The sequence below is a fragment of the Leptodactylus fuscus genome, chromosome 1 (genome assembly GCF_031893055.1).
Source record: "Leptodactylus fuscus isolate aLepFus1 chromosome 1, aLepFus1.hap2, whole genome shotgun sequence".
Lineage (NCBI taxonomy): Eukaryota > Metazoa > Chordata > Amphibia > Anura > Leptodactylidae > Leptodactylus > Leptodactylus fuscus.
The window spans coordinates 281,532,332-281,549,162 of NC_134265.1; the positions used below are offsets into that span (position 1 = coordinate 281,532,332).

General features: G+C 37.7%; 1 protein-coding gene across 1 annotated transcript in view; it reads left to right on the forward strand.

Annotated features, from left to right (window-relative positions):
* EDNRA (endothelin receptor type A) overlaps positions 1-13,864 on the forward strand; it is a 39,356-nt gene extending 25,492 nt beyond the window's left edge. Inside the window, exons 4-8 of the mRNA XM_075257632.1 lie at positions 1,779-1,977; positions 8,622-8,774; positions 9,286-9,419; positions 10,414-10,522; positions 12,281-13,864. Coding sequence (XP_075113733.1) covers positions 1,779-1,977; positions 8,622-8,774; positions 9,286-9,419; positions 10,414-10,522; positions 12,281-12,418 — 733 coding nt within the window. The 3' untranslated portion in view covers positions 12,419-13,864. The remainder of the gene's footprint in view (positions 1-1,778; positions 1,978-8,621; positions 8,775-9,285; positions 9,420-10,413; positions 10,523-12,280) is intronic.
* The last annotated feature ends 2,967 nt before the right edge of the window (positions 13,865-16,831 follow it).

A 16,831-nucleotide genomic window follows, 5' to 3' on the forward strand; every position in this document is an offset into this window, starting at 1 on the left:
ACATTATAAATGTCCAGAACATGTAAAAATAAAATTCCCTAATTTTAGCTTTTCAATTCAACTAAAAATTTAAATTCAATGTCTTAGAATACTTGGATGTTTGTCTACAGCTCCTTTGGAGAAACATGGTAACAGACTACATACAATCCTTGCAGTCATATTGTTTTCTATCCCTTTCCTTCTTCTTAGTGTATGTAAAGAGTAAAGCTCTAGAGGACATATGGAAAATGTCATGACATTAGATTACACAGGGTTTGTTTGTAGTCTGATACCATGGAGATAGACTGTTAACATGAAGGCAGCCATATTGCTCACTCTCCACTTTTATTTTGTTGGCTTTATCTTTTAATTTTTTTCATGCATTTATGTTCATGATGAAATACTCATGCATATTAAAAAAATATATATTACTTCAATATCACACAGTGGAAAATGAACCATTCATGTAAAAAATTATATACCATGATTTATAAATGTATATTAGTGTATCCTGAGCAGCTTTACCATGTAAAGTATTTCAACCCAATTTTTCAAAGATATCGTGTATAAAACTGATTTTTCCAGAATGTCTTCCTGCCAGCACGGAAATTGAGTTTTCTGTTTATGTCCAATTCTGCCTTCTCTCGCATCTTTCATGCAAAGTAACTATCACTTATTTTGCCTGTATTTAATTAAGGCACACCACACAGTACAATTACCATTGACTTCCCTATTTTCTAATGTCCATAGTGTATTATTGTATGGTACATGTAAATAATGTAAACATTCCCATCTGATACATTTGTTAAGAATTTCACTCATTTAAGATTCTTAATTAAACCGGTAACCGCAGTTCTTGGACGCTAACTAAAACCAGTCTGTAAGAAACATGAATCCAACAACACTTCTGTGATCTTCCTCTGCTTACACTGCAACGCAGACAACATCTGCATGGAGAATGTGTATGACTGCTCTGTTAATAAAAACAGCCAGATGTGGATCAGCACCAGACAGAGCATCCTACACAGCTACTAGTGACCTCACTTCTCAGAAGACTCGAATAGTAAATTACCATCAAAGGCAATGGCATAATCTTCACTAATCTTCTGTAATGTAAAGCAGCAGGTACACCGCTACAAAATGCAGACTTAACGAAAGATAAATGTAAAGTTCTGCAAATGTTTCAACATACTATACGTAACCTTGACTATTCTTCTTTCTGGACATTAAATCATCTATATTTCAAAAAATTTAAGTTTATGGAGGATATCTCATAAAACCTTCTAATAATACACAAGACACTCCAACCCACACATACAACAATAGGGGCCCCAAACTCTTTCCTACTACCTGCACATTTCCTAGTTCAAGATGGCCCCATTATTTTTGGTCCCCACCATGGCCTTAATCTCATCCTATTGGTAAACTTTATTCATTCTTTATGAATGGGATGACTGACATACCATAGAGAGTGAATGGAGCAACATGCTTGGTCTACTGCTCCATCAGAATAGAGGATCTAGACCGTTGTTCACTGGATGGTCGGATCCCCAACAATCATAAAGTTATTCTATATCCTATTGAAAGGAGATAATCTTACAACTTGATACTAGCCTTTTAAGGATTTATTGAAATACATTGAGGACCATGCTATACTATTACCATCATATTAGTATTCTAGACAGCACATGCAAGTGGAGACCCTGTAACATATTTTGCATTGGACCCAGCATCTTCAAGTTTGAGTATGTGTTCTATACTGTTAAATTCTATATCTACTTGTATATATGTTTACTTAGGTACAGAGCAGTTGCATCCTGGAGCCGAGTTCAAGGCAATGGAATACCTCTCATCACAGCGATTGAAATTGTCTCCATCTGGGTTCTTTCATTTGTCCTTGCAATTCCTGAGGCAATTGGATTTGTCATGATACCGTTTGAATATCGAGGAGAACATTTTCGAACATGCATGTTCAATGCTACATCACCGTTTATGGAGGTATGTGTGTATAGCATGAAATGTGATGCTACATTTACAGACTTACATGTAATCCATAAAAAAGGTTTACCCAGGAACATAACCATATATTTGTATTGAAATAAAAGTTAAACCTTTTTGCAAAAATAATTAATTAAGAATTTTGCAGTTTTAAATATTTCTCTAACCATCTTGGTAGTGACAGTCTTTGGTTTAAGTGGTCGCCAATGGATACCACAATGAATGTAGGAACTTTCTATGTTCTGGGATATGATTTCCTTATTGTGGACAGGTTATCAAGCAGGGACACTACACGTATGAGAAGATAATCTGTTTACAGTAAAGAAATCATGGCTGGGTTTCTAATAAGTCCCAAACCATAAAAAGCTCCTGTATTCACGGTCATATCCAATGGTAACCTAAACACCATTTAATCACTAGTAAGATAGATACAAAAAAATTGTTAAAACTTTTCTTTTTCTTTTTTTAAATTTGTATTTACGGTACATAGATTTTAACTTTTAATAGTCTACCAATCTAAATGTACTTATGTTTGTAAGAAAACCATTTTAGGTTAAGGCAAAAAAGCGCTGCGAGAAAAGCCACGTCGGCAACGCCGAGGTTTCCTTTGTGAACTTTTTGCTTTAATTATATCTATAGGGAAACCACCAGTGTTTCCGTAGATAAATTGACATGCTGTGATATCCAAAACTGCAACGGTTTTGGAAATCGTAGCGTGTATTCACCGTGTATTTTCCCGCATAGTGGGGATGGGAGTTGCTAAATTCTTTCCAGGCAGGGAGTCGTATAAGTGTTTCCTATATGCTTCCTGTTAAAGCAACCTTTGGCTTTGAAAAACACAGCAATCCTGATCTGGAATGTACTGTAAATGTGAGTTATTGGTTTTTACAGGTGATTCATTGAATTAAGGGAGTCTGTCTGGTGTAATATGCCTCCCAAACCAATAATAAGGGCTTATAATAGAAGCAGAATCATATATTTACGGCCACAAGACAAAAAAGTAATCCATTTAATGGATCAATTAAAAAATACCAACAAACTAGCATCAGTTAGCATCAATTAGTGTCAGTTAGTGTTTTGGTTTTTTTAGCTATCAGGTACTGTCTGTTTTAAGTCCGTTGCCCGTAGACTTCAATGGTAAAAAAAAAACCAGACACTTACAGTCCGTTTTTTTAACAGACAGAAAAGTCCTGCATATAGGATTTTTTGTCCGCTGAAAAAAACGGACTTCTGACGGATTGGGTGTAAACGGACACAAACGGATACTAATGGACAAGGTAAATTCCCATTGAAATGAATGGAAATTTTAATGGATTTGTGACGGTTCAGCTAACGTCCATTGCTAAAATCTAGTAACAGACAATAGCTACGGACGCTGCTGTTGGTCACCAATGGTGAACGTCCCCTTAACTGTGCTAAAAGCAGGAATAGGGATAGGGATACAAATTGAAGGTTGAAATATGGAAGTCAAGAACACTCACTAGCTAATGAATATTGCACATCTTCTGACATGTACTCTTTCTATGAGCCTGAGTCATATCGCTAGAGCTCATGTACTTACGAAACGGTCACAAAGAATTAAGATAGTGTGATCTGATCTTGTGTTGTGGGAACAAAGAGCAAGAGAAATTCCCAGAGAAAATCTATTTTTCTTATAACACTGCATGTTAAATATACAAACAGTATGACATATCAGTACAATGCAGATTCATGTGCTGTATACTTTAAATGTATGACACTTCCTTGAAAGTATCCAGTGATGTTCCATTGACTGCGATAATGGAGCTTACGTAGAATATCACTAGCGCAACAGTCTTTCAAGTCTCCTTTTAAAATGAAGTATAAGCTTTAGAAGCTAAGTTAGGAAATGCACAATACACATCATGGATGACACTAGTATAATTGTAACAATTTATTAGGAACATGAAAGGTAGTTTATACCTGAAAGGACAAAGTGTTAATTCAACAAAGTTTACTTTGAAATTTTAGTAAGAATAAGTCTCATTGTTATGTTTAATGCATTGTAACACCCATTGTAAAAAAGGATGACTAATTCATTTTATATTGGATTGTGTGAGTCATATACAGTACAGTGTGTCTCAGTGGAGATCCTACACTACATATAACGGTGTATCTCATTTAGAGACATTCGATAATAGGCATCACAAATGGATAGCGGCTCTATAAATGTGATGGATGGTGGACATGAGCTTCATGGCCTGAAATGCACTTCACCTATGAGAATTTACTCTGGAGTCTCACAAGCCAAAACATGTTGATGCCTGGGCCTCAGCACCAGTGCTCATAGTCTAAAGCTTAAAAATATTACTCAGTTTATCTACCATGTGTCCTGAACCTGGTAAAACTGTATGTTGCCAAAGCAGAGGTGGGTGGAGCCAGAGAAAGGGCACTGAACTGCAGTGATGATACTTATGATACTTGTGTGATAACAGTTTTCCCAGCTGGTCTTCGCTAATTCAACAACTTGGAAGCTTTACCAAAGTTGAAATAAATGCGAAAAAATTGATAGAGATATGTCATTGTTAAAATACAGCCAGGAAGTGACATAGGGTTATATGTGCAGAGACTAGTCCTTCTGCAGAACAACAGAACTCTCATTATCATGTACAGTGATAATGGGATGACTCTACTCAATCTGTCCCAGTCTAAACAGCAAAGCTGAGAATTAAACTTCAGAGAACAGAAAGTACAAGTTTATGGTGTCTGTTCTCGTGCCAGTGTGAAAACTGGAAAAGTGTATTTCAAGATTTTGGATTTTATTAATGTAGATTGTGAGCCCCATATAGGGCTCACAATGTACATATTTCCATATCAGTATGTCCTTGGAGTATTGGAGGAAATACACAGGGAGAGCATAGAAACTCCTTGCTAACCACTGAGCCACTGTGCTGCCCCAAGATTTTAGGTTTTTTTTAAAGTCCTTAAGTATCTGTCCTAGATTCACCATAACCTCTTCAGAACCATTTTTGCTTTTGTGATCTTTTCTTTCCCCCCCTGGCCTCAGGAGCAATAACTTTTTTATTTTTCTGCACTTTTTAAATTACACTATTTAATATCCCATATAATGTACTGGGAAGCTGAAAATAATTCAGAATGATGTGAAAGCAGAAAAAAGTGCAGTTTGGCCATTTACCAGTTAGTTTCCAATTACAGTAAAAAAAATATAGGCTACCTTAATTCTGTGGGTCAGTACCATTAGGGATACCAAGCTTCGGTATTTCTTTTTTATTGAACTTTTTTGGAAGGTTAAACCGACATGGGGATACCTGATGGGTTTTTGTTTATTTTTATATGTTTTCTAAGGAAACGGGGGTAATTATTATACTTTTTTGATTTTTATAATGTGAAAACTTTTTTTTAACTCTCAAAGGACACAGTTTATTTTCGTCGTTAGATCAAAGCATTAGGTTTTTTTAATGTCTTATTACTTTGACACTAAAACTCTTTTTTTAACAAAAGCATTTATTTTTGGGTTTTCATATTCTAAAATGTGATGGCTGTTTGTCAGATAAAGTAAAGTATTCATTGGTATCACTTTAGGATTCAAGAGACTTATTAAATTAATCACTTTGTATTCTGTTTTTTTTTTTTGGGGGGGGGGGTTGGATGGCAGGATAAAAAAATTCCTTTATTTTTTATGCCATTCATCATGAAGGTAAAATAGTGTAATAATATTACATGCCAGGTTGTTACAAATGTGGCAACACCAAATATGCAGATATTTTTTTCCCTTTTATTTTTTAAAACATTTTAATGGGGACAAATGGGTTTCTTTGGGGTTTTTTCTTTTCTTTTTTTCCTTTTTAAATATATTTTTAATTAATATTAATTTTATTTTTACTTGATTTCATATCGCCGTACGGTAAAATACCACTAGGGGGCTCGATTACATGTAGAATATACTATAATACATGTGCATTGCAGTATATTGTGCCTGTTACTAAATTGTAACAGGCATTCTATTAGGACCTGCCTCTAGCAGGTCCTAATAGAAAGTCTATGATGGCAGTCTTTGTTAATTTTTTAGGCCCCTGGTTGCCATAACAAGTCATCGGCACCTCCCAATCTGACTGCAGGGGGTTGTAGGTCATTGTCAGTGCAACTATTGACTGCAGCATCGGAGGCTAAGGCCTATGCAGTGAAGGCAACTTATATACACTGCAGAAAAAAACACATGCAATGAGTGGCGAAGATAAATTAAATCAAACTTCATTCACTTTACTTGGACTTTAAAATGCTGCATTTTTCCATTGTGTTCCCACAATAGCTAACAATGTGTGACCTCAGCCTAATACTACAAAGCCCTATTACAGTCAGCGCTCAATAGTACTATATCTTTGGCAGGTCTTTGGCCAATCTGGGGGATATCAGAAGGCTCCCTGCAGCCCCTGTAGTCTTCCCATGGAAGAGCCCTTCCATTGCTTTTAACATAGCATAGTCACATCTGATCCTGGCATTTTACGGATTAGTGGTCCATGATTAGCGCTGTTTTAGATCAGCGACCCTGCTGCCAGGTTCATGCTGTGCAAAACAACAGAGAACCAGCAGCTATGGCACCTGCTCAGCAGCTGAGGGGGTGCCATTCACCCTTATTTCTTCCAAGAGGTACATATACATAGCAACAATGATATTTTTTATATATATTTTCAGTTACATTCCAGAGCCTTAACTTTTTGTTTCTCTTGACATAACCATATGAGGAGTAGATTTTTGCATATTTAATTGTGCCATGTTTATGATCAAAGAGTATAATGTATCCATTTAATGCAATGTGTGCATTGATTAATGAGTTCTGTCAGAAAACTGCACTAGAATTACAGAAATAAGCATTGCACTTGCTTTGGACCAGATGCTTAAAGGGTCATATTGTTAGTTGACTGTATTGAGTAGAATACAGCTTTAACAAGAGCTGTTGTTGAGCTTTGCTTATCTCTCTTTGAAATCGGCATGCTAAGCCTCCAGGAGTATCATGGTGCACAAGGAAGCCTGCTTTAAATGCACTCTTCCTGTTGAAAATTGTTACCATCTGGACCTGCGGGGAAAACAAAAGCACTTTTATTCTTCTCAGTCGAGCCCTGATGTAAGATGAGAGGGACGCCCTGTTCAGTACCCATATTTAATCAGTCACAGGCCCTTCACAGAAATGTATTACTTTAGTTTCGAGGGCAGGAAAATAAAAACCCATTACAGTTCTATATTTCATATTACATATGACATTTACCATTTACATTACATATCCCTTTTTTCACTTTTTATTTTCTTTACTGTCTATGTTCTTATGCGTGTTTAACTAAGAATGTTTGTTATGAAACTATTAATAAGCTGACAAAGATTAATGATAGTATAGGAAGCATTTGTTGTAAATAAGCACTCATCATTTTTCTAGCAAGACCAAAAGATCAGCCAAATTCTATCTACAGAATAATAATATACATAGCACGATATGTGATAAAGCTATCCTGGATAAATGACAGGGGATTGTCCCCCATCCAGCATCACTATGCATTGCTGAGACAGGTTATTGGCTGCAGTCACATGTTGTAGACATGACATCATCACTGCAGCCAACTAAATAAAACCAACAGATAGGACCAGAGTGGCAGTGCTGGAATGGCAGAAGATATGTTTGGTAAGGGCAGAACGGTGGCTCAGTGGTTAGCATTGCAGCACTGGAGTCCTGGGTTTGAATCCTGCCAAGGACAATGTCTGCAAGGAGTTTGTATGTTCTCCCCGTGTTTGTGTAGGTTTCCTCCAACACTCCAACAACATACTGATAGGAGAAAAAAAAAGATTTATTTGGCAAGTATTTACTATATTAACAGGCAAAGGGTATAATACAAGAGGATCCCACAAAAAATAGTAAAAGCTTCTTTACATTGGGAAGCAAATGGTGACGTTTGGTGTTTGATGCACACTGTAAACTCTTTAGCTTAGGCTGTAACTAAATTTTCATCTTGGAAGTGAGCATTTAGTTTATCTGAAAGCATTACCTAACCTATGAGGATGACTACCACTAACTAATACAATAAATGATTAGGAGTGATACTTAAAGAGGACCTTTCACCATATCCGGGCACAGGCAGTGTTATATACTGCCAGAAAGCTGACAGTGTGCTGAATTCAGCACACTGTCGGCTTTCCCGATCTGTGCCCGGTGTGAAGAGCTTACGGCCCGGTACCGTAGCTCTTCTATGGTCAGAAGGGCGTTTCTGACCATTAGCCAGAGACGTCCTTCTGCCTCGCGGCGCCTATCGCGCTGTAGAGTGTGAGCGGGGAGGAACGCCCCCTCCCTCTGCTCACACAGCTTGTCCATAGACAAGTATTATCAGGAGAGGGAGGGGGCGTTCCTCCCCGCTCCACAGCACAGCGCGATTGGCGCCGCGAGGCAGAAGGACGTTCCTGGCTAATGGTCAGAAACGCCCTTCTGACCATAGAAGAGCTACGGTACCGGACCGTAAGCTCTTCACACCGGGCACAGATCGGGAAAGCCGACAGTGTGCTGAATTCAGCGCACTGTCAGCTTTCTGGCAGTATATAACACTGCATGTGCCCGGATATGGTGAAAGGTCCTCTTTAATATAACATATATATATATAATTTTTAATTATGGTATTTTCTTCTAGTTTTACAAGGTTGCAAAAGATTGGTGGCTTTTTGGCTTTTACTTTTGTGTACCCCTGGCATGTACTGGAATATTTTATACACTAATGACATGTGAGATGCTACACCAAAGAAAAGGAAGCCTGAGGATAGCCCTGAGTGAACATCTTAAGCAGGTAATATAACATTACGTTATTCATATTTTAATGTTTGGAAGGTGATTTGTCTATAAATGAAGAGATCAAAATATATAAAAAAAAAAAAGTAAAACCTACAATTAAGATTATAGTTTAGTTTGCTACATATATTCTAGTAATAGCAAGTGTATTATTTAAGTGGTTAAATCCAAGGACAGAGTTCACTTGAATTCCAGCAAGTAATATGCTGTATGAGAAATAACACAGTGAATCCTATAATACTTATAGGTTCACCTTAATAGCATTAGACAATGTCAACTAAGGTTCTGTTAATATCTACATCAGAAGCTCTACTATTTCTTCCCGGAAAATGATGGACATATAACATAGTCCATCGAGATTTGATAGAGCCATTCCTGTACAGATTGCTATTTTTCTTTCGCTATACCGAAACAGAAAAATGGAAAGCCTGACAAAGATGTGAACTCAGCCTAATCCATATAAAGCTATTATTGATACATAAATACTATGTAATATCTTGTTCACACAGCGACGTGAGGTGGCAAAGACTGTTTTCTGCTTGGTTGTGATATTTGCCTTGTGCTGGTTCCCCATGCATCTGAGTAGAATCATTAAGAAAACACTATACAATCAACGGGATCCTGCACGATGTGAGCTTCTCAGGTAATATACATGGATTAAATCCTGTTTTGCATTATAATATTGATGAGATCATTTTTAACAGAATAGTGATGACCTGTTGGTCTTAGGCTGGTCTTACACGACCGTAGTTTTGCACCGCAAATGGTCCGCAATTGCGGGTTCAAAATTGCAGACCATTTACGGTCCCATAGTTTTCCATGAGACCTTTTACACAACCGTAGATTTTGTCAGTGGTGTGGCATGCCGCAACCGTGGTCCGGACAGTATACCGCATGTCCGTAATGGCCGTGCTTTTATGGCATGGCACGGAAGGTCCAATAGAAGTCTATGGGCACGTGCATTTTTGCAGATATACACTGAACATACATCAGTGTATATCCGCAATTGTGGATGTCAACATATGTGTTTTGTGGTATGTTTTGTTTTTTGCGGATCCATATAATACTGATACACACGGAACGTTGCGGATGCACTTTGCGGATGTCTGCGAAATTAATTTTTAAAGTGAAATTTGTGTTGCGGATCCGCAAATTGCGGACCGCATAAACCACTACGGTCGTGTAAGACTAAATTTTGGCCTTTATCCTTCATCCATTGGAATGATTTGCAGATTACAGACTGCCATTTATATTATCCCCGTTGCCCAACATGTGGTGAAACCCTTCTATGGCTAAAGGACATAAATTATAATAATGACATTATAAATAGAATTATTTATACACTTCCCTAATATATTATTTACACTTGCTCCAAGCAGAAGTTTCAGTTTAATGAACCGAGTTTCTGGAACCTTTATGTTTACTTGCCTCCGCTGCAAAAGTCAGGCTGAGATAGGATGTTTCAGAGGATGATGCATCTTATTCCAGTCTCTTGTACTGCTGTGCATGGTTTCTCTCAATGTCAGTCTCAATTCATACTGAGATACTGAGGTCCAGATAATAGTTTGTACTAATAGTCTGTATATAGCATTTAAGTACATAAAACATTCATGTCGTCATGTTCTTATCATGTCTAGTTTTCTGTTGGTGATGGATTTCATCAGTATGAACTTGGCGGCCCTAAACTCATGCATAAATCCAATAGCCCTCTACTTTGTCAGCAAGAAGTTTAAAAACTGTTTTCAGGTAAGAAAATGTATTTCTCATCTTTACACTTTTTCTTTAGCTAAACATATGGCTGATAAGAAAGATTCTCATCTACAGCTCCCTCACCTAAATATGACTTCTAATCTGTTCTATACAGGAACTATCATTACTGAATATACAATAGAGAGTATTTCTAGGAATCAAACTAACTGCTTTATACAGTCAACATGAAAAACTGAAATGTGTCTCCATCTATCCTATTAGACTAGATGTAGATACACCCTAGACATTAAACCTGGCTTTTATGGCCCTTTCATGATTTTCACGGCTCCATTTGGGGGCCGACAGCCTGTGCTGTAAAACTCAGGACAGGTCCTAATGAATGGGGCCACAAAAGCAGGACCAGTTCCATCTGTGTGCTGCCCATGCCATTCAGTCACGGCATCAGGCATATGGACATGTGCATGACATCTTACTTAAAGGAGGGTCTAGCACCTCCCCTAATCATATTAAACTGTTATTGCCAGGTTACAGAGCAGATTACAGTGGTAAACAACACAACTTTTTTATTATGACAATTTGGTAGATTTAGAGAAAAACAACTTTAAAGTATGGGTCAGATGGGGCAATGGGGCAGATCTTCAGCTTCTAGAACACTGCCCTTGTTGCTCAAGTAGTATTGGTGATGTAATAGCAGTGGGAGGATCTTCTCTCACTATATAGGGTGACACAAGGAGGAGATAGTAAGGGTCTGAGTGGCAAAAACGCTGCTCCGGAGAGCTGAAGACCCAGCGTAAGTGCACCAACTGCCTTATTTGTAAAAGACTTTAGAGCTGTTTTTCTTCCAATCTGTAAAATTGCCATACCTAACAGAGGTACAATGCTCATCCCTGTAATGTGTTCTGTGGTGTCAGATGAGTATGCTTGGGGGCTCTGGTAGACTCCCTTTAATGTATAAACCAATTCAAACTTGAATAGGAGAAGATTTAGCCATGACAATAACCAAGACAGGCATATTGCCCAATGGGAGGAGCTGAATGCAGGATGGGCATGTTTATCGATGATGCACCAGTGCTCAGTAATAGAAGAAAACTCCCCCTGTGTTCCAAGATCGTCATTTGTATAAAGAATAAAAGTGTTTTTTCTCTGCCTCCCTGGGGCTCTGAAACATAGGAAAGGTATGGTTTTTATTCTGCTAACAGCATCTACAGCACTATGGAGCGGTTTAAATTAGCTGGGGGCAGTGATAGACTCCATTTAATATGGAGCCACAGCAGGAAAGTTGTCGGTCTGTTTACTGAAGCCTCCTTCTAGCACTTTACTATAGTTTTACAGAAGAAGATTCCAACACTGCAAGTACTTACGTTTCCATTGGAGCTACTTTGTGATCTTTCTGTTGCAGCAAAGTTGTAAATGTTTAAAAGCATAAAAAGCCCTATGTGCATTAACCTTAAGGGGTCACAATGGGCAAAAGAGGACTGTAGGGTTCCCTTTAAGCTTCCCTTTAAACTGTGGATTGCTGTGTTTTAAATTTTATTGAATTAATCAGGATTCATCAGATCCATATATGTTCTTCAGATAGCGAGGACGGAGATGTAAATATCGCCTCCAAATTCACAATTGCCACCTTTTGCTGTAGATTTTCTATACCATTACATAGAATTGTTACATTACATTCCGTTTCCCATGAAGCATTGGCAAATTCGTAGCCTCTGTAGAGTCTTCCTTGCTCTCACTGTTATGGTTAGTCTTCGATGCAACTCATTTACTAACATGCATATACATTTTTCATTCTAGTCGTGTCTGTGTTGCTGTTGCCAATCGAAGACTATAACAAGTACGTCGCCAATGATTGTCACCAGTATTCAGTGGAAAAATCATGACCAAAATTATTACATAGTTGACAGGAGCATCCACAAGGACAGCCTCAACTAACCACATCCTCCAACTACCATGGTATAAGGAAACCTACTCAAAATGAATGGCTTTCTTCAAGATACGCTCTTTTTTAATTTCTACAGAAAGTGAAGAATGGTATGAACAGACATTGAGGAATCTGCCGTTCGGTTTTAAAGACTAGCTGGAGCCCTGTTGAATCAGAGCTACAAGCACATGGTTTTTATTGACTGTAATACAGTCTTCCAGTTTTTTTCTTGGTGATGTTTGCAGGTGGGCCAATATTGTCCCACATATGAGCCAGAGAAAAATCAGATATAAGCATGTATTAAAACTGGCATGATGCAATGATAAAGAAAGCTGTTACAGCAACTTCCACTATATTTCACTTATGGAGATCCCAGATTCTAATTAATGTTATATTAGCCCTGCAGTGTGTAAGGCTTCATGCATAGAGCATGAAGGATGTGTGACAGCACATGTGGTCCCCTATGGCTCTGTACTAGAATGATGTACATGACTCCATATGCCTCCATATAGTCCTCTGTCTGATGCTATATGTTTGGTGCTATTCTAACCCAAAGACCTAAAAGCTACATAAATATGGCATTCAATAGAGCATGCCGCAATTTGTGGCATTTATTGGAAATGTCTCCATATGGAATCAGAAGCATATTGAGGTACAGTAAAGGCCCCAAGCACTTCTATGGGTACCCTCTTACAGCTTCATGCAAAACAAAACCACAATACGGCTTTGGGTATGACGCCTAGGAGAGTGAAATAACCAACAGTATTTCTATTGTTATTATATATAAATATAACTATAATTACATTGTATATAACAATTTTTATTTAACATTGTATCTTGAAAAATATATTTTTTAATCTGAAATCATACAGGATTGTGAAATATTGTATTATCGCATGAGTTGTACTTTTGAGTTGTGCATTTTTTCAGGGAAGTAATATACAGTAATAGGAAGAAGATACATTTTGTAGCACTTCATTGTACAAAGTCCTACTATAGACAGTGGCATTTTTATGTGCATGACAATAAGACACATTAAAGTGTGTTTACGAATGAAAATATTCTATCTAAATGTATTTTATTCACATCTTAATATATAGATGTTAGTTCTCATTAAATGTAATTACCGTGTACTGCATATAGTGAAGAACGAACCTCCAAAGAATGAATGCCCTATAGAAAGAGTCATTTATAGCACTTTTCAAATCTAGACAAGTGATGATCTGAAAGTTTTGCCCAACACTACCCTAAGGCCAGGGCTACACTGCAACTTTTTGTAGCATTACTAATATTATTATAATTATTGAGCCCCCACTGCGGCCACACGATTGATACAACTCGGTAAGCTAAAATTGTCTAAAAGCAAAACTCATAGCAACCAATCACACTGCAGCTTTCATTTCTCAGGAGCGGAATACAAAATGAAAGCTGCACTGTGATTGGTTGCTATGGGCAACTAAGACAAATTTGCTTTTAGATCATTATAATTAACCTTCCCCATTTCTTCATTTGCACTGCAGGTGTATTTTAATAGTTAAAATGGATTAGTAGCACTACACAAAAGTGTAGCCAGGAATTGGAGCAATCATGTGAAGGCCGGGGATGGGGGATATATAATAAAAAAAAAGCATATACCCCTGTTCCTGGCAATCTGTTTTCCACCGCTGATGTTCTTTTAGACTTGTGGCAGGGCCTGTTTGCTGGAAGTCTAGCGCCACATGTGACTGATGAGACTAGTCAGTGGCCTCAGCAGTTGTTAGCAAGGACATGGTGACATATGTGAGAGACGTCACCGGTCCCTCTACAGCAACCGCTAAGGACACTGATTGGTCTCAGCAGTCATATGAGGAGCAGGACTTATCACAATGAGGCCCTGGCAAGATCCTGAACGCACACCAGCAGTGGACAACTTAGCACTGGAGACAGTAGAGTATGCTTTTTTATTATTATTTTATACCTCCCCTGTTTTACACATGGGTTGCTCCAATTCCTGGACAACCCCTTTAAGCAGTAGCTTCTATTGATGCCTCCACTCCTTATATTACACCACACAGTACCCAAATAATACAATAATAACATAGTCAAATAACACAGCCAGTGACCTACAAAGCAATATCATATCAATTAATTAGGAAATGAAGTCCTGGAGATCTGGGCTTGAATCCTGCCAAGGACAACATCTGTAAGGAGTTTGTATGTTCTCCTTGTGTTTGCGTGGGTTTCCTCCGGGTACTTAGGTTCTCTCCCACACTCCAAAGATATACTGATAGGGAATGTAGATTGTGAGCCCTGTATGGGACAGTGACTGGCAATCTCTGGACAGTGCTGCGGAATATGATGGCGCTATATAAGTAAGTATAATAAATAAATGAAGCTACAGTTCCATAGTATTGAAATATGGTCAGAAGGTAAGCAAGCTCTATGTATTAAGACCACCAGTAACAGTATCTAGTGGTTGCTATGGGCCCTTCTTATACACTCAGCTTCATATATGAACCCTATGCTGCTGTGTGTATCTGTTAAAGGGATTTCCCAGCTGCAGAAAAAGTTAATTATAAGTGCTTAATAGGGGTATAGTAACATAAAAGATTCCTCTCCTACAGTCGCCTGCTGCTTCATTCCACAGTCCATGATGTGTTCCCAACATGCACAGGAAATGCTCCAAAATACCCATCAAGAAAATCACAGCGTTTAATAGGGACTCGTACAACCTGAAGACCCGGTGGTTGTTATGTTCATATGGCCCTATTAAGTACATTTATTATAATTAGAAATTGCTTTTAAGTAGATGTAGAACGTTCGTAGTAGAATACACTTTGCTATAAGATTGTGGTACTGAGTAGGCCATGTTATCCTTAGTTCTGTCTACATACCTTACATTTTGGATACTAACCCCTTGGTGGCCTTATGTAAAACCCAAACTTCAATTTCACAGAGCTCTGATGGAAAACAAGATGGTTAAAACCTTTATGTGCAAGAGAATGGACCTATATGAAAAAGAAACCACATTTCAGCATTTCCTCCCTTACTTTCCTCTTAGACTGTGAGAAATATATGAGTCATTCTATCTGTATCTCACAAGGTCATCCCATATAAGGAAAATGTTTGTTTTTGTACCGTGTTAGCCAGTGGGTGTGAAATATAAAAAAACTAAAAACTTGAGAGTCTTCAGTAGTTGATACCTTTTTTAATGGCTAACTAATAATGATGCCAGATTACAACGTTTCAAAGGTCATCCCATTTCATTCCTACTCCCCACTGCTCTATGACATCAGGAATGCTAAGTACCACCCTCACCATTAGGTCCCTCCCCTCTAGAAAATTAGGGGATCGGGAAAATTAACCCCGTGTTCTCTGCAAGTTTCCACCAGACTGTTTATTTCTGGATCATGCAGAAAATCTTTCAGACCTTGAAACTGATTGGACAGTCTCCTGTTTGTCATTTAGGTTATTAACAATAACAATTCTTTCACTTTCTTGACATAAAAAATGCACTTTTAGTCAATTGGAAGAAAAATGCAAATTTCTGAATGTATTGTATAAATTGTTAGGTGGGCACTTGTGTTTTCTTTATTTCTCTGTACATTGTTTCTTTTCTTATTATTTTAAGTAACATAAAAAGTATATTGTTTTCTTACAGTCATAAGATTATGTTATATACCATAGTCAATATTTTTATACAGTCCGTACAACTCACAATAGCCCCATCTTGTGGTATGTAAATGCTTTCCCATGTGTTTCTTATTAAACCTAGTATATACGCAAGCTATATGACAGAGACTTTACAGATGAAATTTTGTAATTGTATCATCAACGAAGAACATTCTCAGAAAATAGTCTCCCATCTCCTCTTCAAAGTCAAAAACCCCATTAGTGGCCTGCCCCTTGGTTAATTGTCTAGTAGGCATATTACCTTCTAAACATACTTTGAATATTGAATTATGATTGTTTACAGTGTTGCTACATTTGGGCAAACAACACACTCTTTGTAAAATTAGGAGGATTGTTTCCATACACAACCACTAAGCTGAAAGAGATGCTTGCAATATTTCCTGAACCTTTCCAAGCTTTTCCATTGTATTTGATTATTGGAATAAAGTTTCTTGGTGTCTAGTTAAGCTTAAATAATTTTGTGTACTTTATAATGTATGAAATGGTGTGCAGTCAATAATCATCGTCATATTATTGGGGCAGCACGGTTTTATATCTGTATTCAATAAATCTACTAGTGTATATTAGAAACACTGCACTTATCATTCACGCACATAATCACTGAGTACTTCTCTATGACTCCTGCCAAGTTCATGAGACCTTAAGGTGGACATATTATACAATAATAAAGCATCAAACTTTGTGAAAAGCAACTTTTGTGTCAGTCTTAAAACCTTTGGCCATGGCTATACAGAAGACTGATGGCTGAACAA